The 25,081-nt window shown below is 37.1% G+C and overlaps 3 protein-coding genes across 3 annotated transcripts; all 3 read left to right on the top strand.

The window, feature by feature from the left end:
• The first annotated feature begins 280 nt into the window (after positions 1 to 280).
• Positions 281 to 1,579, top strand: LOC144641541 (prokineticin receptor 2-like). Its single transcript, XM_078500554.1, has one exon. It carries the CDS (start codon positions 460 to 462, stop codon positions 1,507 to 1,509), a length of 1,050 nt encoding a protein of 349 aa, XP_078356680.1. The 5' UTR covers positions 281 to 459; the 3' UTR covers positions 1,510 to 1,579.
• Positions 1,580 to 10,318: 8,739 nt separating this feature from the next.
• LOC144641610 (uncharacterized) lies at positions 10,319 to 12,015 on the top strand. The gene is made up of 4 exons (XM_078500657.1): positions 10,319 to 10,347; positions 10,516 to 10,611; positions 11,486 to 11,543; positions 11,666 to 12,015. The coding sequence occupies exons 2-4, from the start codon at positions 10,546 to 10,548 to the stop codon at positions 12,013 to 12,015; spliced, it is 474 nt and encodes a 157-aa protein (XP_078356783.1). The 5' UTR covers positions 10,319 to 10,347; positions 10,516 to 10,545.
• Positions 12,016 to 13,941: 1,926 nt separating this feature from the next.
• On the top strand, positions 13,942 to 15,364 carry LOC144641612 (uncharacterized). Its single transcript, XM_078500658.1, has 4 exons — positions 13,942 to 14,071; positions 14,234 to 14,329; positions 14,626 to 14,683; positions 14,824 to 15,364. The coding sequence occupies exons 2-4, from the start codon at positions 14,264 to 14,266 to the stop codon at positions 15,171 to 15,173; spliced, it is 474 nt and encodes a 157-aa protein (XP_078356784.1). The 5' UTR covers positions 13,942 to 14,071; positions 14,234 to 14,263; the 3' UTR covers positions 15,174 to 15,364.
• The last annotated feature ends 9,717 nt before the right edge of the window (positions 15,365 to 25,081 follow it).

Raw genomic sequence — 25,081 nt, forward strand, 5'->3', positions numbered from 1 at the left:
GACTGTTTATATAGGCTTTCCCGGTATGCCACTGTTGAATCTTAAATTGTGATTATTCTTTCGCACATATGGTGCTCTGAGTTTTTGTTGCATTTATTAATTATATTTGTTTTATTTTTTCATATTGAGGTTATCGCGACTTGCATAATAGTTGGTCATAAACTATCACCTTGCTAAAACAATGAAGGCATCAAGAGTCCCTAGTATTTTATTGGTCACCCCATAACACTACCAATAACAAACAGCAAAATTAACATAACAATGGATAGGTGTACTGATTTCACTGTTGATAAGTGTAATTTCCTCAAATTGTTGAGTGAAGTTTGAGAAACCATTGAAATGGGCACGTAGTCATATGCATTGGCGTATTGGAAAAACCAATATACAAGCAATTCTGCAATCGCGTTTGTCTTTTGAAGCCGTGTTGTAGTCAGAAAGCTTCTGGAGGCAGAATATAGGATGAATAACTCAACTGCATTTTATCATGTCAGCCAAACAAAGTGTTCTTTTGGTATTTCAACAACATTCACGGCTGTTCTTTCGATCGAGTGCCTGTTGGCATTGGCGGGAAATCTTCTTGTGATTGTGTCTTTCATCAAGACCAGACGTCTAAAGACAAATGCAAACTACTACATTGTGAACATGGCGATTTCTGACTTATTATCAGTTATCCTTTCATGGCCGCTCTACGCTACCGAGGGGATGTTGCAAGCTGGTGGGAGCCATATCACGGACCCAACACTCGCCACATACGCTTGCAAGTTGGGAATTTACTCACGAGCAGTTTCGTACGTGGTGTCTATTGTGAGCTTGGTGCTAATCGCTGTGGACAGATATATTGCAATAGTATTTCCACTGAAAGCTATTAATATCACCAGAAGGATGAGAACATTTCTTCTTTTCCTGAGTTGGTTTGTTCCTCTGCTGGGGCTAGTCCCGTACTTCGTTCACAGTGAAATCGTAAAAGCTAAACAACAGACATTTTGTAGAAACATAATGAGTAGCTTGGCTCTAAAAATCTACCACTTCCTAAGTTTTGCTTTGATCTATTGTGTACCGCTGATTTTAATACTAGTTCTCTATCCTCTCATTATGAAGCATTTAAAAAGAAGCGCACAGCTCAATAACAGCCCTGACAGTGGAAGAAAAGGTAACATGTACAAGGCAAAGAGACTCAGACAAAATCAAAACATTATGAAGATCTTTGGATCAATTGTTTTTGGATTTTTCACATGCTGGACGCCACTATACATATATTTGTTTTTGAAATCGTTTTATCCAGCAATATTTATCAAAGATAAATGCCTTTTACTTGTCGGCATATTTTATTATATATTTCCACTGCTTAGTACAGTGATAAATCCATTTATTATTATTGTTTTTAGTTCAGGTTATCGTGCGGCTACCAAGAGTTTATGTTTCTATTTCTTCTCAAAATGTAGACGTTGTTCTGTAAAACTAAATGTTTCTCCTGCAGGACAAAACATTGAGCTCCCAGTATTGAATTAAGTAACACATCGCATTAAGATTAGTATGCAAAGAGGCTAGAAACTGAACTTTAACTTACATTTATTTTAGTTCTTTTGGCGGTGCCGTAGGAAACAGATGTATTTTACCTAATTGCTTGATTTCATTTTGTACATATAATGTAAAAGTATAGGCAATAAAACTGAGGATAATTTAATAAAGTTGTTAAGGTTATGACAGGAGAAAGCAGAAAGATCTTACAACTTAAAAAATAAAGAACTGACAGAACTGTATTTTATGAGCCTCTTAACAAAGTGTGTCACGAATTGTAACTTCTATTATAATTTGAATAATCCTAACATGTATTGTAAATCCCAACCAGTTTTTTCATCGTGGATTCATAGCTTTCGATAGCTTCAACTTAGTTTCAACCTGTGAATTCTACGCCAGTTTTAATATTCATAGTTTAAGTTCAACGTGAATTTTTCTCATATCTGTAAAGTAGTAGCTTCATCTTAATATCTTTTCTATTTCAGTTTCTTTCACTAAGTTTTACCAAAATTAATGACGTTTTTCTAAATTAAGTTGTTCAATTCAATATAATTCATACTGCTAACACATTTTTGCTGGTTGCTTAGCAACTAGGCTTACCGACATACGCGCCGAACACGTACACTTTTAATTCGTCCGACGAGTGTGTGATGACAGCTGGTCTGTGACGTCACGCGAAAATGATAGCAGAGTACGTGCAAATTTGAAGCAGGCACTTCAAACGCTTATATACACGAGGTCCATTAAAAAAACATCCTGTTTACATTTGATATCTAAGTGATTGTATCATATATAAAAAGCATGTATTAAAAGTAAAAACTGTATTTACGTGGGAATAAATATGTATCATTGCAAAAAGCCTGTTGGGGCAAGCTTAACAGAAAGGAAGGCTACCAAAAATCAAAGTGAATTGCTATTGGATATTGTTTTTAATGTTAATAACGCTCTCCGACAGTAAAAATCGACGCAACGAAGAAGCCAGGAAGAACGGATTATTATTCAAAACATATACCTTCCTTTAAATAATAGTTTTCTTTATGTGCTTTTGTTCAAAGATTTCATTTTGAAGTTATCGTCTTGAATGGGGGATATTATAATAGTTGAAAATATAAAGATATAAACAGCGGGAGCTGAGGTACGATGAAGCCGTTTACGATCAATCTGAATGAAATTTCATCTTATTACACGCCTGCATTCAAGAAGCCATGTAGTTACTCGGGACAAATTTGTAGAGAAACAGAGCAAATTCCTTGATAACGCCACGGTGACCTCTTGTAAAAAACAAAAAAAGGAAAAAAAGGATCAATAATTTCTACTCGTTGTTTTAAAGATCGGTAGCTTCAAGCTTTCACTAGCACCTGCCACCCATGAGCGCAGTGTGTTGACTGTGTTGACACTTGTAAACGTCAAAAATTATGACCTAAACTGGGTATTTTCGTTGGTCGTACGTATTACTTATCAAAAATTTATTAAAAAAATACACAAAACTAAATATCCAGAACTATTTTGCATCTTTTTGAGAGGTAAGTTGACAAAAAGATCCGGGATGCCGCAACTTGCGCTATCAATCGAAACATTCGTGAAAAAAAAGTAACATAAACAATGATTAAGGTCGAGGGGGACACCTACAACATGAATAAATTCATGAAGCGAAATTTTGTTCGACCTGCATCTTTTAAAACGCTTATTTCTCGGCTGTTATGGATGCGATTAAGCTCAAATTTTACAGAGACATACAGAAATGATGAAAGACTATGAATGTGTTCTTTTATTTGGTAGATTGCACTTAACGGCGATGTTATAGCCTCGTTAGTTCCAAATTGGGAAGAACTTGATTTTGGGGCAGAGTTTGCGGAACGAGTAGGAGATAGCACACTGTGATCTTGACAAAGACTAATCAGTCAATACCTCTAGTGTGTCATAACAGAAGCGGATTTTTTAATTTAAAGTTTGCCAGCAAGTTATGGTGGTTTGAATGTGCAAATTTGAATTCAATGCCTTCTCTCTTTTTTTAAAGGCGCTCTTTTAGAATTCCGCTTCTGTTCTAACACACTATAGTATTCCTAGTTTACCTGCCTGCAGTGGCAGCTCATGAAGTTTTGTATCCGCGCTGTAATCTCAGCCCCAAAATTGTCCAAAAAGTCCAAACTTTGAAATTTCCGAAGGTCTCCCGATCAAAACACGGTTTCCAAATGGTAATTATGGTAATTATATTCCACGCTTTAATTGTGAGAACAATGCGTTTTTTTTTTAACAAAAAAGACACGATTGTTTATCAGTGAATATTATAATAATAACTCTGAGGCCCCGTTTACACGGGTCCGGACAAATTTTTGCACGGACGAATTTTGTACCTGGACCGCCTGTTTACATGGATCCGTGCAAATTTTGTTACAGATTGCAGTGGTGTTTACACGGAACCGTGCAAATTTTAGACCAGTCGCGGCATTTGAATGGCTTTTTTTACGTCTCTGTTGTGATTGCTTATCGCTAATGTTTTAAGCCAATCATGTTGTAGCTAATGCAGCACGCGGCAAATCAAACATGGCGGCAGAAGCGGCAGACAAGAACTTTACGTGGTCTGATGAAGCAAGAAAAGCAGGGGAAGGAGTTGATTGGGAAACGGTCAGGAGCAAGTACGAAGACGTAACCAAAATGTTTTTGGAAAAGTACCCTCATAACGACAAGGAGAAATTCCCCCGACGTACCGCCGCTCGTCTTCTCATATCTGTGAACTGCTTTCTGGGTTTCTTTTGCCTCAAATTTTTAATTTTTAAAACAAAATGTAACAAAATAGGGGCATAATGCAACAAAATGTTTCATTTTTGCTAAGCAACCAGGCAAAATATAACTAGATTCCAGGCCTTAACCGCGCTATCTGTGCAAAAAGTTGCACGGTTCGGGTGTTTACACGAGTCCGTACGAAATATGGAACCGTGCCGGTCAAAAATTTGACCTGCTTTTTTCAGGTCCCAAACTTGCACACTTAGCCGTTCAAAAATGCGTCCAGTTCCGCCGGTCCCGTGTAAACGCAAGGTGGAACCGTGCAAGTTTTTGTCCGTGCAAAAATTTGTCCGGACCCGTGTAAACGGGGCCTGAAGTTACACGAATATTAGGCCATAGACTTCCTTCAATCTATATAAACGCATGAAGTTAAGCGTTGTTGTAAATTGGATAAAATCTCGTAAGAGTTCAACACAGGTTACTGGCACAATAACTAATCCTACCAAATTATTGCGAGGTAAATTTTAGATAAACGCGTTTAGTTTGGCAAAGTTTGGCAGCGTTTGGTTGAATCTTGAAAAGTTATAAGCGTCCAAAGTCAGCGCGGGCCTCAAAAGCCCCCCCCCCCCCCCCCCCCCGGCCTGAATAGGTTTAAGTGACTGTTTTTCCAGTGATTTTTATTGTACTGTACCCTGCCTTTCAAGTCAAAACAGATAGCTAATTATTAAGCGTTTAAGCTTCTCAAGCTTCTTGTTACTAATGAAAAAACGGCTTGATATATAAAGATAGAACCCGGTAAACCTTCCAACTAAAACATGAAGCTTTTTTGCCAAAATACCCCATGATAGTTTTTACGATCTTAGAAAAATGTAGTTTATACAAACGGTTTAATCTATACGTTTGCTGCCTATCTTCGTTGTACCTCTTTCCTTGGATGAGCTCAAACGCTTACTGGATATAAACTTGCACATAGAGACAATAGCCAACAAGTTTGTTTAAAGGCCGACACGGTACGACTTTCTCGCATGCGGCAAGCTTACGACAGGCCTACGGCATGACTAACACGCGCGCGCGTCTCTGTCGGAAGGATGTGGCAGGTTGATTTACACGTGATTCGTTTTTTGATTTTGTAGTCATGGAGTAAACAATGGTGGGGGCGTGAAGAATGCGATAATCGTAGGCAAAAATCGTACCGTCAAATTCGCCCCTATGACATCCTTACTCCAGTTTGCTTTGTTTTGACTCTTTGTCATTTTGTCTTTAATATATGCATGCATATATTATATAAAATATACATAGTAAAAAGTATCGCTGCTGTGAGAGTGCATTTAGTATTCGTTTATCACCACTAAATTAATAATAATTTTTTTACTAGTGTGATAAGACAACTTTGTCTTTGTTAAGCGTGGATTTTACGTTTGAGAGACGACAAGCTGTTGTTAGTTGTCAGTCTTTTCATTATGGTAGCACAAGCAAATGGTAAATCGTAATCAGACTTATTCTTTTATTTGTTCCAGAAAGCCGACAGCAGTAAAGGATTCCCAAGTTTGCACTGAATTTGATAATATTTCAGATACACCTTTTTGAAATACCCCGTCGATAACCTTTTCAATTCAATAAGCTTCATCTTCGTTTAATAAGGATGGGTCCTTTTCAGTTGGTGAATATCAATAGAAAATATTTGCTCCCAAATCCTCTCTTAACTTCCTCCGTGTTCTTGGGGAACTGGATATAGGCTCTTACCGATAGTGCTAGCACTTTTTTTGGCATTATTTGGCTTCGCGAGCATTTTTTTTTTACATTTTATCCCAAAAAGCACTGCTAGCATTATTTCGGATTTTCGACTGATTATTTGTATAATTTTGTGTTAAAAAGCACAATCTGACTTTGTTTATGGCGTCCAAAGATGCATTTTGCCCTCATTTTAGTCAAAGGAGCCGAGGAGGCCTGGGAATAGGTTTGATAGGTCAGCGGTTGCCTTCTAGAAACTCAGTCCATCACACTCGTTCCAAGATGACGTCATCCACGTTGTCATCGAGGAACAATGGAAGTCAGCCAGCCAAGGCAGAGATAGCTCGAGAGCGTACTCTGACATCAAACATTGATCGTTACATTTTGTTGTTGAAAAATGTAACTGAAAATCTGAAAAATGTAATATTCTAAGATAAAAAAATCGGGAAAAAGTGAGCATTTTTATGTAACCCACGAGCACTTTTTAAAAAAAATAGCATTATTTTAGCACTTTTTGGCAAAAAACGAGCACTTCTTTTAGCATTTAATGCTTTTTTTACGAACACTTTCGGTAAGAGCCTAACTGGATACTGAGAAGGCGGTGTTGGTTCCTCTTTCCCTCTAGTAGGGTTATCATGTGACCTATACGACGATATATAGAGCATATTACACGGCAGCGCGAAGATATGAATTTTATTTTCGAGTGGTAAAGGAATATTTTACGAATACGCCCAGCGAATGAGTTAAATATTGCCTTTACCACGAGCAAATAAAATTCATATCTTCAAGCCACCGTGTAATTTTCTTTTTATTATATAGACAAAAAATATGCATGATTTAATTAATGGTAAAAGTTCAAACATTTTTATTCATCAAAAGGTTAAACACGAGCGACGGCTTATATAACAATTTAGCAAATTGCAAACTGAAAGACAAAATTTCGCGAACTGAAGCTTTCAAAAGATTTATAACGTAAATGTAAAACTGTTTATTAGCTTTCATCACTGTCACTGATAATATTATTCGTCGTTTGAAATCAGTTTCTGCTCAAACTCACCGCTTTTCTGATTTCTGATCGCGAAGTCTTGCAGTTCGGCAGCTGGAATTTCTGATTTTCCTTCTCTTCGTCTCCACAAGAAAGAGGCAGGAAAGGGGCTCTTATAATTTCAAGTCGTATGAAGTTTTTTCTTCGTGTTAACATTTTGCAGCTCCTCAGTAAAACATTTTATTTTGGCTTCAGTGAACTTCACGAATCGATAGACGTCTCGATAGCTTGCCATTTCCAACCGGCGTTTGGCGGCCTTGCACAAACAACCGTGTAAAAGGCGGGAAATTACGTCATCGATATCCTCACTAGTGAGGATATGGGAAATAAGCCACTACAGTCCCGGATGCAGTTTCGTATGAATTTTACGAGTGGTCTATTTTCCAGTAAAACACTCGCGGATATATAATTATAAAGACCTATATATGATATATGACCTATTTTTCCGTGAAGTCGTACAGTCAAGGTCCAGGGTCGATCGTTGCGTTCGACGGGCCGCCATCTTGGTTTTAGCCTGCGAATACAGCCGCCTTTCATTCGCGTCCCGCAACGAAGAGCAAAATCGCTCTTCGTTGCGGGACGCGAATGAAAGGCGGCTGTATTCGCAGGCTATCTTGGTTTCTAAATTAAAGGCGAGCGAAAACTGAGGTGAGTGCAAAATTTCCGTGATTAGGGGTGCTGGGGGTTGCAAGGGTACCCAGCTCCCCTACCCACGGGCATTTTGTACTCTCCCTCAGTTTTCGCTCGCCTTTAGAAACCAAGATGGCGGTCCGTCAATAATAATAATAATAATAATAATAATAATAATAATAATAATAATAATAATAATAATAATATGATTCTTTTATACTGTATAGAGTCGAGGATATCGCTAAGCCTAAAGTCCATTTTTAGACCCCTGTTTGAAGTAGTACTAATGTGTAATAATAAGATGTATAATTAGTGTCTTGACGCCGGAAAATTTGTAATTGCTAAATGTCTGTAAATAAAATTAAGAAAATTTCTGGACTTCCTGCGCCTGTGTTTCAACTTTTTCTGCAGATCTATTCCATTGAAAAAGCTTTAGAATTTTTCACGTCCCCGTATAACTTCAAAAGCTGATGCCCTAATAATGATGCTGATGCCCTAAGGAACGACTCATCGTCAATGCAAGGTGGCTATTCAGAGTCGTAACCGCTTTAACGCAAACCGAGGAACCTGCCTCAGTCCTTTATCTTGGGGAAGGGGAAAAGTAAATACATAGGAAGAGAATTTAACCATGGACATTGCCTTAGTCATAATTTTTCTGGCGCCGGCCCTGCTATTAACAACTGTTCGTGATGTTGGGTGGATTTAAGTAAAATGAGGATCTCGCTGAAACAAAATTAGTTGTTCCCCTTGAGGCTAGTCATTAAGTGCCAATTATTGATATTTGAGTCAGTTTTTTAGCCTTACTTATTGTAATTTATTCATAGTTGAATTTATTACGTTTACTGCCCTTCATCTCCTTTGTACCTCTTCCTTTTGCTGAGCTCAAATAATTACTGACAACAGACATTTATAAAAAAAAGTTTGTCTATTCAACCATTACTTCAGTTTGGTCCCTTTTTATTTTAAATTGTTTCGTTCTTTGGCACTTTGTCTCTAATATTACATTACTGATGCGCAGATATAAAAAAATACAGTGTAAACTAAACATCGGAATAAAAGTGTTTGTTTTACTTTTATTACAGGCTTACCATCCTATGTTTGTGAGGTCACAGCATGCCCATATCAATATTCAAATTTCTTCACTAATTGCTATTGTAAATATTTAAGCTTTCTAAAATCGGTTTTTACGACTCGTATTTGTAATAAAATGAAGTAGAAATATTTTCGCATTGATAAGGTTTGTTTTTATGCCGTTTTCTTGGCGATTTGTAGCGCGCGAGAGCAGTTCTAAGAGTTTAAGTTTTCGACTCGTGTACAGAATACAAATATTTACACAAGGCGTGCAACTTCGACATCGACGAATCGGGTACCGCCTTCGGAATGCAGCCGAAAACACATTTTTTCTCAACTAGTTTTCATCGGAGATCTCGGACCTCGAAAGAACAGTCTTCGAACTATAGTCTGGCCTAATTTGAGTGCAATCAGGTGCACGCCGTTGTTCTTTTAAACTAGCTGGAATATCAAATTTGGTAGTAAATTTGCCGATTTACGATGATCTGTACCACCTACTTGAACAATTTATGCAATATTCGCTGAAATTGGTCAAAATAATTGCCTATGCTCTCCCCAGAAAGCAAAACGTGTTCTACTACAAAACGTCCCCTGGGGTACCCCAAAGGAGTACTGTTCGGAAACCACGACGGCAAAGCCAAAGACAACGTGAAGTGGAAATATAATTTGCACCTCGAATACTTATGTTTTAAATTATATGAACATTCCTTCGCCCTTATATACGTTAGTTCACTCAACAAATCCACAAAATAGCGTGTACAGATTAATTTTCCAGTTCACGTTGTCTTCGGCTTCGCTGTCGTGATTTCCGAACAGTATTTCTTTCGAACAGAGCTTCTTCACGTAATATTTCAACAACGAGTGCGAGTGTTTTACCGGGGTTTCCAAACACGAGAAAAATGATGAAAGCCCGAGGCCGTAGGCCAAGGGTTTTTATCGTTTTCGAGTGTTTGGAAACCCGGTGAAACACGAAGCACGAGTTTTTCAAATGGCTTCTTAATCGGCGCCTAATTGCAAACAAAAGATATTTTTCACGAAAACATAATTTTTGATTTCTTTTGTTTAATTAGCGCATAGTTTACAATGGGGGCGTTATTGCAAACAAAGGATATTATTAGCGAATTATCCGCTAATTAAACAAAAGATAACAAAAAAATAAATGTTTGCGTGAATAATATCTTTTGTTTCCAATAAGTTCTTAATTGCAAACTATGCGCCAATTAAACAAAAGAAATCAAAAATTAAGTTTTCGTGAATAATATCTTTTGTTTGCAACTAGGCGAGTTTGTGATGATAATGTATGATCCGTATTTTTCACAACTTAAGCCTTTTTTATTTCAACGTTTCAGAACTTGTCGATTCATTTTGGTGTTTGTGTCATTAATATTTAAATTAAGATAAATCCTTCATCACTAGCGTTTGATATTTTATCAAACTCTAGGGTTTGATATTCAATCAAAATACTGTGGAAAGGCTTCTGCCCAGTGTTTCATCAAAACATACGCACTTGACCAAATTGGCGTATCCTGATTGGCTTGTAAATTCATGAATCATTAATGAGTCTGAGAATTTTACACCCTTGCAAGCAAGCCATAACTCCATTCAAGCCTGGAAACTGAATTGAAAAGGTACAGTCTTCCCTTCCTTTCTAAACTAAAATTACTTATTGCCTTTCAGATGAAATCAACATCGCAAACAAACGAACTAACTTTACTAAACAAACGTCAAGCAGCATAGCAGATTTAATTTTCGATAATGATTTCATTTATTAATTTTTCAATATTCTCTTTACTCAGGTGTTCCTTTTGTGAGTGACGGTTCAAATCATGTTGCGACAAGCTGTTTTCCTCTTCTATCTTCTCATTGTGGTGACACAAGCAAAACAATCTGCGGTAAATATCATTGAACTTATTCTTTTATCTTTCCAAAAAGCTGACAGAAGTAAGAGTTTGAAAATGTGATATTATTTCAGATACTGCTGTTTGTAAAGGGTGTCTAGAAAAGGAAGACCGAAGACCGAAAAACGAAGACCCCCAAGAAAACGAAGACTCCTAGAAAACGAAGGCCCTCTAGAGAACGAAGACCCCGGCCTTAGAAAACGAAGACCCCTCGAAACGTTAAAAGATAAGCGAACGACGACACGCATAAGGATGGGTCCCGGGGGGGGTACTCCCATAAATTTCGGATAGGGGTGTGCCGCCAAGGTTCTTAAACCCTGACCCTATTTAAGGATAAAGAAAGCGAAAATTGATACCCTTTTAAGGGCCCAAAACCGAAAAAGGAGGGAGGAGAAGCGTTCCGTGACGACCCAAATAACGGCTAACCGCGCACGGCAAGACACAAATCTTTATAAGATCGCTTTTCTAATACCTGAACATAAAATTCAGTTTTAAGATATCTTTTTATCGTTTAGCTGGGCGTTTATTTTAGCTAATAAAATTTAGGTACCCTATCTAAGGATCACACCGGGAACACATTGCCAAAAGGAGCAAAAATGATACCCTATTTAAGGACCGAGAACCTCAAAAACCATACCCTATCGGGCGGCACATCAATCAATCAATCAAAACCTTTATTTATACACGATGGGAGTACCCCCCCCCCCAGGGGGGATGGGTCCTTTTCAGTTCGTTATTCAAGTTGGCAACATAATGACTTCAAAACGAAAATATCCTATGCATGTATATTTAGATTGAAAACGAATATGTAGCGAAGGAATCAGAATAATACGTACTATTATTTATTATATTTACGTTTCCTTCATAGATCGTGGGACAGCTGACGGGGACTTTGAGCGCAAGCCAAGTATTTTCACCCGATACAGGTAGCTCTTGATACACATTTATTTAAACGCTTTCTAAACCTTGATAACATCGTAACTACATTTAAAAGAAAACTGTTTAGATTATTGTTCTGCGACCAAGAATAATGTTTTTGTCTTGGCAGAATTAACCCAATTTGGTGAAGACGGAAATCTGAAAGAATTCACACATGAAAATGGCCGACTGATAGTACCAAAGAGTGGGTCATATTATATTTACGCCCAAGTGTTTTTTGAGTCGTATCCCGATGGACCGACCTATCATAACCGTGTGGCTCTCGCCATAAACGGTAATGCAGTCAGCTTGATGCAGACGGGGCTCGGAGGAGGAAAAGCAGACTACGGCAGCCTGTTCACTGGTGCAATTAAATATCTGGAGAAGGGCGACTACATCAGCTTGAAGACGGTGTATTCCAGTAGTCTGTGGGTGTCAAATCATCACACCTACTTTGGAGCTTATAGAATCAGTAAATAAGGGAATAAGCTACTGAGTGTTTTTAAACCTTGTGTTAAAACACAAGGTTTCCTTGTATGTAGTAAAGAGAAAAACAAGGTGAAGGGTAGTGATATTTTAAAGGAATAATATAAGTAAAACATGCTAAAAATTGACACAAGTATAATAAACGAAGGATTCAATCTGTGACACATATTGACAATTTGGTAAAAATAAAACGGGTATATAATTTCCAAATCACGTCGTCATGTTGTCATTTTCTCTTTAGCCTCAAACTGTATTTACAAAGTTTCTCAACAGTTAAATATATATTGGAACCTTAAACTAACCACCATCCAGGGTTCGTGTGAACGGTCACTTATTTTGCTTTGGACAAAACCTCAGTCAATTTGCTATCTTTAAAACCCTTAAAAGCTGACTACGTCAGTTATGCGACTAGAGACCACTTTTTGAGGTCCCAAACCATTATTGTCTTTGTATATGACTGGATTTATCAAAACCAGGTTAATGAAATTTTCACCGTTTTAAGCGCAAAGGGGATCGCTTTAAAGGCGTATTTTCTCGCCAGAAAAAAGTAGACGATATAAAAAATCAAAAGGAATGTTAGTTTTTTTTCTCGCCCCCTCTCTCTTATCTACCTTTCAGCGCTGTAGTTCATTTTTTTTTCCTTTCTTGGCATGTTTTTATATTGGGCTGTGGCAGGCCAACTATACTCAATGTTTGAAAGAGTTTAATGTAGGACATTGCTCAGTAATAAAACAAATTTTACAACTGTTTGACTGACGGCAAAATGCCGCTATAAAAACGTCTCAGTAGGAAAACAAACAATTCCTTACATCCGACTCCTGTTGGGAAAAAATCAGTCTGTTAGATAGCAACAGTTAAATGATGATAAAATGCCTGAAAATTACCGGATTAGAATGAGTAAACACATTGATTTAATAAGAAATGATTGGTCACGTGAAGTTATACTAACCAAGAAGATTGCTGCGAAATAAGAGCTTCTTCACGTAATATTTCAACAACGAGTGCGAGTGTTTTACCGGGTTTTCCAAAAACGAGAAAAATGATGAAAATCCGAGACGGTAGGCCAAGGGTTTTTATTGTTTTCGAGTGTTTGACCCCGGTGAAACACGAAGCACCAGTTATTAAAATGGCTTCTCAATCGGCTTCTAATTGCAAACAAAATATATTATTCACGAAAACTTAATTTTTTTTTTCTTTTGTTTAATTAGCGCATAGTTTGCAATCGGGGCGTTATTGCAAACAAAGGATACTATTCACGTCAACATTTAATTTTTGCTATCTTTTGTTCAATTAGCGCATAGTTTGTGATTATTGTTTTCGAGTGTTTGACCCCGGTGAAACACGAAGCACGAGTTTTTTTAAATGGCTTCTCAATCGGCGCCTAATTGCAAACAAAAGATATTATTCACGAAAATTTAATTTTTTTTTCTTTTGTTTAATTAGGACATAGTTTGCAATCGGGGCGTTATTGCAAACAAAGAATATTATTAGCGAATAATCCGCTAATTAAACAAAAGATAACAAAAAATAAATGTTTGCGTGATATAAAATTATTGTTGTTTTTTTTTTTTTTTTTTTTTTTTTTTAAATAATATCCTTTGTTTGCAATGATTCCTTGATTGCAAACTATGCGCCATTTAAACAAAAGAAATCAAAAATTAAGTTTTCGTGAATAGTATCTTGTGTTTGAAATTAGGCCAGTTTGTGATGATAATGTATGATCCGTATTTTTCACAACTTAAGCTTTTTTATTTCAACGTTTCAGAAGCTTGTCGATTCGTTTTGGTGTTTGTGTCACCAATATTTAAATAAGGATAAATCCTTCATCACAAGCGTTTGATATTTTATCAAACTCTAGGGTTTGATATTCAATCAAAATACTGTGGAAAGGCTTCTGCCCAGTCAGTTTCATCAAAACACACGCACCTGACCAAATTGGCGTTTCCTGATTGGCTTGTAAATTCATGAATCATTAATGAGCTTGAGAACTATCTGTCTACACCCTTGCAAGCAAGCCATAACATTCAAGCCTGGAAACTGAATTGAAAAGGTACAGTCTTCTCTTCCATTCTAAACTAAAATTACTTATTGCCTTTCAGATAAAATCAACGTCCCATACAAACGAACTATAAACAAACGTCAAGCAGCATAGCAGATTTAATTTTCGATAACGATTTCATTTATTAATTATTTCAATATTCTCTCTACCCAGGTGTTCCTTTTGTGAGTGACGGTTCAAATCATGTTGCGACAAGCTGTTTTCCTCTTCTCTCTTCTTATTGTGGTGACACAAGCAAAGAAATCTGCGGTAAATATCAACCAGGCTTATTCTTTTATCTTTCCAAAAAGCTGAAAGCAATAAAGATTTTGAAATGTGATAATATTTCAGATACTACTGTTTGTAAATATTACCTTGTTCACTTTCGATAACCCAATAGCTTCATCGTTATTCAATAAGGATGTGTCCATTTCAGTTCAATATTCAAGTGGGCAATATAATATAATGACTTCAAACCGAAAATATCCTATGCATGTATGTAAGGTTTGAAAACGAATATGTAGCGAAGGAATCAGAATAATACGATATTTGCCTTTTCTTCATAGATCGTGGGACAGCTGACGGGGACTTTGAGCGAAAGCCAAGTATTTCAGCCCGATTCAGGTAGCTCTTGATACACATTTATTTTAACTCTTTCTAAACCAGGAACAAGTCTAATTCCTCGATAACATCCTAACTACATTGAAAAGAAAACTGTTTAGATTATTGTTCTGCGACCAAGAATAATGTTTTTGTCTTGGCAGAATTAACCCAATTTGGTGAAGACGGAAATCTGAAAGGATTCACACATGAGAATGGCCGACTGATAGTACCAAAGAGTGGGTCATATTATATCTACGCCCAAGTGTTCTTTGAGTCGTATCCCGATGGACCGACCTATCATAACCGTGTGGCTCTCGCCATAAACGGTAATGCAGTCAGCTTGATGCAGACGGGGCTCGGAGAAGGACGAGCAGACTACGGCAGCCTGTTCACTGGTGCAATAAAGAATCTAGAAAAGGGCGACTACATCAGCTTGAAGACGGTGTACTCCAGTAGGCTGTGGGTGTCAAATCATCACACTTTCTTTGGAGCTTATAAAATTATTAAATAGAGGAAATATTAGTAAACAACACTAATGTGAAGCTACTGAGCAATAAACACAAGGTTTCCTTGTAGGTTTACTAATTGTTCAAGCAGATCTGGGCTTGACTGAAAGAAAAACAAGGTTAAGCTTAAGGGAAGTGATATTGTAAAGGTATAATATAACTAAAGCATGCTAAAAATTGACACAAGTATTATAAACGAAGGATTCAATCTGTGAAACATTTTGACAATTGATGAAAATAAAATGGGTATTTAATTTCCAAAATCACGTCGTCATGTTGTCATTTTCTCTTTTTCCTCAAACTGTACTTACAAAATTTCTCAACAGTTAAATATATATTGGAACCTTAAACTAGCGACCATCCAGGGTTCGTGTGAACGGTCACTTATCGTGTGAAACGTGGTTTAGAGAGATTTACCCTGATTTGGCTTTTAGTTTATCGATACGTTACAATACGGATAAAAGATCAATGTAACGTCTTCCCGCGCGCGCTTATCCCCTTTTTTTCTAGCTTACTCTTCGCTAAATAATTATCTCTCTAAGGGGTCTGTCACTGTGCCCCTGACGAAAATGGCAGACTTTCTGAGCTTCCATGACAATCTACTCCGATCCAGGAAAACTTATTAGTGAGCTCACTATTATAATTTCTTCAATTTAAATAACAATGGTAATTTACCTAAGCGATAAAATTAAATAGGGATAACAGGTCACTACTAAGTAAACCACCATAGCCACTCGTTGCGTCGGTTACTTACACAAACATAATTACTATTAGGACTTTTTTCTTTACCATCTAGTCAGTAAACCTTCTAGTCAGTCAGTCTTATGGATGGTTTTCTGCAGTTTCGACCTTCGTCTGCTCAGTCTGTTTGTTCAGACCTTTCACGTGCTTATGCACATGTCAGGCTGTTCACTCGGCAGTTCATTCGGATCGTTGCTTTTGCAGTCTTCATCCGTTACTTCCATAAACAGTAAAAGTCGAAATATTAAAACCTACTGAGTTCCGAAACTTTTTGGTTTTAATATCACAAATGGCATCCCACAGCGTTGGAACTATTCCTTCGCTTCAAATAATCAAAAACATTCTGCACTTTCGACCTTCGTCTGCTTAGTCTGCTTAGTCTGTTTGTTCAGACCTTTCACGTGCTTATGCACATGTCAGGCTGTTCACTCGGCAGTTCATTCGGATCGTTGTTTTTGCAGTCTCCATCCGTTACTTACATAAACAGTAAAAGCCGAAATATTAAAACCTACTGAGTTCCGAAACTTTTTGGTTTTAATATCACAAATGGCATCCCACAGCGTTGGAACTATTCCTTCGCTTCAAATAATCAAAAACAATTTGCTTTAAACCATATGCCGGATCAATATCCCACCATATGGCGGACCATGTCCAACCTAAGATGCAGTCCCCGTGGGTCAGCTGTGTCAGACCTCAACTCGCCCTTGAGATAGACGAGCATGTTTGTAGAACAGCACTTTTTATTGCTTTTTTGTACCCACAGGAAGCCAGCCTTGAGAAAGTCTGGGTCCTGTAAAAGCGGTAGGATGTATCTGGGAAGGTCCCTCATGGCTCGATAACTTTTTGTGGTATTTGCCATTTTGTTAGGTATAAAGTAAGTTAGTTTTAAACTGAAGGTAATATAATTTAAACGGAATAGTTTCTTGTATCAGTAAACAACATATTTCTACCACTGAAGTAAAAACCAATAGATAGTCAGCAAGTTAGCAGCCGAATTTCCGAAATTTCTTTAATATAAGTAGCACTCCACGACGTTGAAATTATTCCCTCGCCTTAATTGAATCGCGAGCTATGCTAATGTCGACTCTCTTTGGAGCCCAGGCTGCGCGCGCGCAAGATGCAGACGTTCAAATAAAAGCACGCGCGTACAAACAGCCCTCGCGAGCAAACAAATGTAAACAGCCAAGAGAGTTTGTTCCGTACCAAGCGCTCGGTTTTTCCGATGGTGAGTTTGTTATTTTTGTTTTTAAAGATTCAATTTACCAAATTTAATCCTAACAACAATGTTATAAACATAGCAGCTGCGAAAGCTTATTTAGTTTACGGCACTTACTAGTAATATAATCTCATCATTTATTATAAACACGTTCAACGAACTTTTATGACTTAGGTCATTACATTTTGCCTTATTTTAACATTTTGTTAACATTTCATCGGTATAGATTGATAACAGTTAGCTCAGCCACGTAGGGCCAGCTGTGGTACCACAGTTTGAAACGTGGTTTAGAGAGATTTACCCTGATTTGGCTTTTAGTTTTATTGATACGTTACAATACGGATAAAAGATCAATGTAACGTCTTCCCGCGCGCGCTTATCCCCTTTTTTTCTAGCTTACTCTTCGCTAAATAATTATCTCTCTAAGGGGTCTGTCACTGTGCCCCTGACGAGAATGGCAGACTTTCTGAGCTTTCATGACAATCTTCTCCGATCCAGGAAAACTTATTAGTGAGCTCACTATTATAATTTCTTCAATTTAAATAACAATGGTAATGTACCTAAGCGATAAAGTTAAATAGGGATAACAGGTCACTACTAAGTAAACCACCATAGCCACTCATTGCGTCGGTTACTTACACAAACATAACTATTAGGACTTTTTCTTTACCATCTAGTCAGTAAACCCTCTAGTCAGTCAGTCTTATGGATGGTTTTCTGCACTTTCGACCTTCGTCTGCTTAGTCTGCTTAGTCTGTTTGTTCAGACCTTTCACGTGCTTATGCACATGTCAGGCTGTTCACTCGGCAGTTCATTCGGATCGTTGTTTTTGCAGTCTCCATCCGTTACTTACATAAACAGTAAAAGCCGAAATATTAAAACCTACTGAGTTCCGAAACTTTTTGGTTTTAATATCACAAATGGCATCCCACAGCGTTGGAACTATTCCTTCGCTTCAAATAATCAAAAACAATTTTTTTGTCGACCCACGTGGCCCAGCAGGCTCCTTGGTCACAGTCACGAAAGTTTTGATTTTTACTAGCAATCACTCAAACACTCTGCTCTCTATTTAGACGAAATGTATATTTTTGTGTCATTCAAGTACAAGTGTTTTACCAGAAGAGAGGACTGGGTCATCACAAAGCTAAGCTGGAACCCAAAGACCGCTTGGATATGTCGATCAAGCTATTTAAAACTTTAAGCACTACATCAGACCCATGCCACGTGATAAACATTCATGCACTTATTTTACAAATATTATTTTACGAATACTCTGCGCTCTGTTTGTGTGAAATATATATTATTTTTGTTATTCTACCGTTAATGGCTTGGAGCAAGTACAAGTCGAACAATTTAGTAACCTGGAACACGATGAATGTAGGAAAATATTCCAGCTTTTGTTTTGAGTTTATTTTGAGAATCAAAAATTGCAAGTTCAGCAAGAATGTTTCAAGGCACCGGATACACGTCATCTCGTCAGGGGAATTAACTGCGCAGTCAATTATATATGCTCTATTTATATACTTGCTAGATCGTCAGATGACGTTAAATGGAGAAATGCAAAGGGATTGGACTTACTCTGATCTACTCTTTGTTTTGTCGTGAAATGGACTGACTTATAATAATGCCATTCACGAACTGGTTTGGGTTTACTTTATCAAACATTCGAATCAAAATAAATATTTGCATGTGTACCGTAATGATTTCATTTGGCTCCCAGCAGGGCGTTTTGAGAAACAACCAAATGCTTTAAACAAAACTTAAGTAAATATGAAAATTAAACTATAACAATAACAAAAACTGTTACAGTAACATGCATTTCAATTGTTGAAAGTTCAGTTACTTTTGAAAGAATTTTCATTTTAGCAGTAAATATATGCAAGTATGCAGGTACGGTAAATATTTTTGAGTTTATCTATTCGCCGTCAATGACTTCAGTAGGGGCAGTTATTCAAAATAGGGGTGCTAATTAGAATAGGGATGCCTATAAGAATGGGGGCCCTTATTGGAATAGGGGCGCTTTAACAAAAACACATTCGAAGGGGGGCACTTATTCGGAAGAGGGCGCTTATTGGAAGGAGGGTGCTAAATCGAATTATTAGGGTAAACTAGAATTTTTTCGGCCAGGCATGTGGTTTAAAGCAAGAGAGACGGTGAAGAAAATTCATGTCACGCACACTCCGTGACTCACAGGATGAACTTGTGTGTTTCTCAATTAAGTGACTGCTTTTTTAAAGGTTTTCCCTGTGCGGCGGCGTGCCTTTTTAGCCAACTTTGAACTGAAAGAGGTGGTCAAATATTAATTGTATGGTTTCAAACTGCTTGAAGTTCCTGTTAAATGTAAATCAAATTCTGAAATCTTAAGCCCAAGTTTTCTGTTTCGGCACCCTCAGTCAAAATATGCAAGAAAATTCTAATCTGATGTTTTGCTTTTGGAATTAATGCTAAAATAAAGAATCGGCCAACAATAGGAATAGTACTATGCATGCATTACATTAAAAGAAGTTCATTAGGACTTTCAATCCCACGAGGACTTATTTAACACATGGCCTTGATGCCATGAATGGATTGAACGTACAGTGTTTTGACTTTTATCCATTTTAATTTCAGATTTACGAACAACAAATAGTCGCAATATTTTTGTCTCTGCATGACCAATAAACTTATATAGGTATGCTTAATATTGAACTGACAAACTAAAAATCAAGATATAAGCTTAGCTTTTTCTAAAGTTCAAGAGGCGAAATAACTATTGAAATTTTTCGTGTTCGACAAACAATAGGAAAACAAATCCCGTTTTCACATATATTGATTAAATTCAATTCAATTCATAAATAAACTATCAAACCTAAGAATTCCAACAGGTCCAGTGGATCTACACACCGTAACAAATTCAAAACAAGCTCCTTCAAAACGAAGGATGTTTAAGCTTATATACAGATTATGATATATGCTATGTTTATCTTCAGCACTCCGATCCGTCCCGTCTTCGAAAACTTCTTATTGAAAAGCAATTGAAGAATATTATCATCCATGGATTTACTCGACTGAATATGACAGATTAGCGTGTTATTTTTAGTTTCGCGTACATTGGGTTGAATAAAAGCCATTTCCGCGCCTTCGATGAAGCTTAAACTTTGCTTTGAATAAACCGGCGACATGTTGAAGGCCTGGTTGAAATGCAGCTACGCTTCGTTTCACATGATTGACCAGTAAGACCAGTCGATTGTTTCAATTTTATATATGTCTGAATTTATCAAAACCGGGTCAAAGAAAAGTGACGTCAGTATTCTTGAACAAGTACGTTACTGCGCGAATTGGTTTAAAACGCCACAAGAAAGGAAAAAAAAAAAGAAATACAGCGCTGAAAGGTGGAGAAGAGAGAGGAGAAGAGAAAAAAAGACTGACATTCCCTTTAGTTTTTAACTCGGAAAAGAGTTGTAGTGGGCGAAGTGAATTCACTCTTTCACTCCTTCACTCCATCACTCCTTCACTCGTTTCCTGTTAGACATATGCACGCAATGCGTGCAAGTGTTTAAAGGCCTCTAGAAAATTAGACCTTTTCTCTGATACCTACATTTCTTGTTAAATTACATAGAATTAACATGCTTAGTCACCAACCGAAATATTGTATTAATTAATGTCAGTTTTCTTGAAATAATATTATGATATTTATTCAGCTATAAGCCGAGACCGTAAACCTTTGTTTTTTTAGAACCAGTTAGAAAACCCAAAACACTCAGCTAAAGATGAATTTATTTCGGTACGATTTGGTGAAAAAAAAATCGCTCGACTTATAGCCAATGATATTATTATTATTATTATTATTATTATTATTATTATTATTATTATTATTATTATTATTATTATTAGTATTATTATTATTATTATTATTATTAGTTTTCGTTACTTTCAAATAACAAAAAGGAAAAATAAAAAGAAAGAAATCAATTTGCAACAGATGGGAACTCTATCTCTTGGCCTTTCGGTCTGCTCTCGATCAGTATTTAATGACAATCAAAGTGAAGTAAACAGAAGTTTGGAAAGTATAACATCATTTGTATTAGCAAACCTTTATTTGTCAGTTTGTTGTTTTCGATTCTTGTTTCATAATAACTTTTCCGAGTTTAGTGGCTTATAGCCACTTTTAGTTATTATATCATCGAGTTTGGAGATAGTCTCTGGCGAGAAAAAAACGCGTTTACAGCGATTTGGGCTTAAAAGGGTGAAAATTTCCTTGACCTGGTTTTGATAAATTCAGACATATGATTCAATAGTATGACCGGAAAGGCCAAGAATGAGGTTCTCGAGTTACAATCAATCATTTTCTATGCATCTAGAGAGAAATCCAGGCTTTCCACGCTCATACTATTGAATCAATTGATTCAATAGTATGACCGGAAAGGCCAAGAATGAGGTTCTCGAGTTACAATCAATCATTTTCTATGCATCTAGAGAGAAATCCAGGCTTTCCACGCTCATACTATTGAATCATATGTCTGAATTTATCAAAACCGGGTCAAAGAAAAGTGACGTCAGTATTCTTGAACAAGTACGTTACTGCGCGAATTGGCTTAAAACGCCACAAGAAAGGAAAAAAACAAGAAATACAGCGCTGAAAGGTAGAGAAGAGAGAGGAGAAGAGAAAAAAAGACTGACATTCCCTTTAGTTTTTATATCATCGAGTTTGGAGATAGTCTCTGGCAAGAAAAAAAACGCGTTTACAGCGATTTGGGCTTAAAAGGGTGAAAATTTCCTTGACCTGGTTTTGATAAATTCAGACATATATACATGTAACTTGTCACCTATATGTTTCTGATTTCTATTGTAAGAAAGTGCCTTTCACATTGCTTTACGATGGAAAGTCCAATAATTTCCTGAACGCATAAATCATTAAAGAATTGAATACTTGATGAACAGAAGACTCTCCTTCGGTTTGTGGTTCAGTAGCCTGCGAGGTTTGTGTGGAAGCACACATGTATTTCGCCGCCTCGGTCGGCTCGGTCGTCCGTCGCTTCGCTTTCTGCAAGGATTCACCTTCATCTTCGACAAGCATTCTCTTTTCTCCGTGCCCATCCTCGAATATCTTTAATCTAGTCTGGTTGAACTGACTTCGAATTTCTTGCACTTTCTTCACAACACTTTCATTTCTGTCAGCGCAGCTCCGACAAAAGATTTCATTCCGACAGACATTAATGTCAATGTCACCTAGCAACAGCTTCAAATTGTTACAAGCTTTTGATGGTACTTGGCCGCAAAACAATTTTCTTCTCACATCGACTGACAACCCGCTTTTGCAACAAACAACACACGTGTCTTCTTTCGTGCCAATCCTATTCACATTCGATAAAAACGACACAGCCATCCAGAGCCATAGGTTTGATTTTTCACACAAAGTTAAAAACAGAGGGGCAAAAAAAAAATTTTACACACGCCAAACTCGCGTCAAAATACACACGGCACACGCGCGAAACTGACGTCAATACGATAAAAGAAACCCATTCAGTGCACACAAGCATGATGCAATTTTTCGCGGCAAAAAACGTCAGCCAGAATCGATTTCCTGCAAGTGACACAAGTCGCTCGTTCCGAGCTTTTCCTAAGGGTTTTTTCGCGCGCGCGTTCACACAAATGAATCCCGCGTGATCTCTCGCGCGCGATTTCAAAGGCGATTTTACTCAAGTGGTCTTCCGCGCTTGATTTTAAAGCGATTTTATTTAAGTAACTATAAATGCAAAGAAAAAAACGAGCGACTTGGGGCAAGTCTACCTTCCGCATAGTAATCAGAGAGAAAAAAAAACAGTCGTAAAGGATCACGTTTTAATACATTTATGTAGGTTGATTTTTTATATTGTATGGAGTCGAAGTTATCGCTAAGCAAAATCCTATTTTGAGAAGCTTTTAGACGATTACTATTGTTGGGTAATAGGAAGTATAATTACTGTCTGGGTACCGAAAAATATTGTAATTGCTAAATGTTCATAAATAAAATTAAGAAAATTTCTGGACGGCCTGCGCCTGTGTTTCAACTTTTTCTGCAGATCTATTCCGTCGAAAAAGCTTTAGAATTTTTCACGTCGCCGTATAACTTCAAAAGTTGGTGCCCTAAGGAATGACTCATCATCAATGTAAGGTGGCTATTCAGTGTCGTAGCCGCTTTGAGGCAAACCGAGGCACTTGCCACATTTTTTTTTCTTGGAGGTAGGGGGAAGTAAATACATAGAAAGAGAATTTAACCATGGACATTGCCTTAGTCATAATTTGTCTGGCGCCGGCCCTGCCATTGAAAACTGTTCGTGACGTTAAGTAAAACGTTCCGACTAAAACTTGAATTTCCATTTAAAAAACGCCCAAGAACCGTATTCACTCAGTAACAAATATCAATTTTATCATCATCTTTGGATATCGATTGCTAATTTCAAGTTATTCGAAGTAAAAAATTAAAGAAATAAGCGACGCTCTTCACTTATGCAACTTTTAACTTTGCAATCAAATGTTATTTATTTTTATTTAGTTTTTTATTTTAATTTCCTAATTATTGTAATTTATTTATATTTGAAACTATAATCATTTTTCCTGCCTATCTACGTTGTACCTCTTTCCTTTGCTGAGCTCAGATAATTACTGACAAAATCGAGACATCAGACAAAAGTCAACAAGTTTGTGTCTTCTGTCCTTACCCCAGTTTGCTCCGTCTTGATCTCTTATTATTTATTTCTTTGTCATTTCGTCTCTTATATGATACATTATACACGGATATATAAAATATACAGCGTAAAATATATATATCGAAATGGAAGAAGGCACGTTGTCCCTTTACGTCCCAAGCTTGATCTAAATGAACATTTTTTTGGCGAGAACATAAGCTGAGCGTTGTGTAACTGACGTTCTCCTTGTGTCTGTTGTGGATTCGAAACATTGCGAAAACAGCTGTTTTGCATTTTTTTCTTTGTTAAAATTATTCAGTACTTGTTAATTTCATATATGGTTTCCATAAGATAAACGATAATGTTCTTTAGCGAAGGAGTTGATGTTCAAGAGAGGTGATATATTAAAAGTCATTGTCGCTTTCATCGTCTGTTAATTCGAACAAACATTCCTGTTGAAAATTTAAAAGCCAAATGGAACTGAATTACTTGTTCTGTTCACAAAAAACAATTGAAATGGCCTCCACCCTCAATGTTCCCCTCGGATTCGACTCGGAGAACATTGAGGGTCTCGGCGAAACAAAACTCTCCGTTTTCCTTGAGGCCAGTCATTTAGTGCTTACAATTTATTTTTGAGTTAGGTTTTTTTCCCCTTACTTATTGTGATTTACTCATAGATGATTTTATCACGTTTACTACCCATCATCTCCCTTGTACCTTTTTTTTAATTTTTAATTGTTTCGTTCTCTAGAATTTTATTTCTAGTATTACGTTATGTCCGGATATATAAAATCCACCTATTTCAATTAACGTTGTCAGATCAAAGCTTAAAGTTTACAAGACAAGACCGAACGGTGGTCTGGGTATTCACTTGAATTTTGCATATTGACCTAGAGGAAATGTACAAGTTTATATTTTTGCACATGAAGAGTTTGGTTTTCCTCGCAGGAGACCTTTTTCTGTTGCTTTACTTTCACTGTCGCAGGTCTTTGAGTTTTGAAAATTCTTCTAGATCGGAATTCAGTGTGGCTAAAAGTACCTTGTTTCCAAATGACTGAAGAGAAAGAGAACGAGCAAATTCGCGTTTGTCGTGTCGTTATATCTCATTAGTATTCAGCACGAGCAGTAGCTCCCTTCTACCCACACTACCTTTTGGACTTGTCTTTAAGCTTTAATCTGACAACGTTAATTGAAATAGCTGTATACAGTGTAAACTATAAATCGGACTGAAAGACGTTTTTTTTTTCGTTTACGTCCTAAGCTCGATCTTTTGCTGATCTTTTTAGTAGATGAACTGAACTGATTGATA

Source organism: Oculina patagonica, chromosome 2, assembly GCF_052425735.1.
Source record: "Oculina patagonica isolate OP01 chromosome 2, crgOcupat, whole genome shotgun sequence".
Classification (NCBI taxonomy): Eukaryota; Metazoa; Cnidaria; class Anthozoa; order Scleractinia; family Oculinidae; genus Oculina; species Oculina patagonica.

Bases quoted from the DNA above. Each gene is read 5' to 3' on its own strand.
- LOC144641541 (XM_078500554.1), top strand. From the start codon at position 460: ATGAATAACTCAACTGCATTTTATCATGTCAGCCAAACAAAGTGTTCT.
- LOC144641610 (XM_078500657.1), top strand. From the start codon at position 10,546: ATGTTGCGACAAGCTGTTTTCCTCTTCTATCTTCTCATTGTGGTGACA. The intron at 10,612-11,485 runs GTAAATATCATT...TTTCCTTCATAG, and splicing joins CACAAGCAAAACAATCTGCG to ATCGTGGGACAGCTGACGGG. The intron at 11,544-11,665 runs GTAGCTCTTGAT...TTGTCTTGGCAG, and splicing joins AGTATTTTCACCCGATACAG to AATTAACCCAATTTGGTGAA.
- LOC144641612 (XM_078500658.1), top strand. From the start codon at position 14,264: ATGTTGCGACAAGCTGTTTTCCTCTTCTCTCTTCTTATTGTGGTGACA. The intron at 14,330-14,625 runs GTAAATATCAAC...TTTTCTTCATAG, and splicing joins CACAAGCAAAGAAATCTGCG to ATCGTGGGACAGCTGACGGG. The intron at 14,684-14,823 runs GTAGCTCTTGAT...TTGTCTTGGCAG, and splicing joins AGTATTTCAGCCCGATTCAG to AATTAACCCAATTTGGTGAA.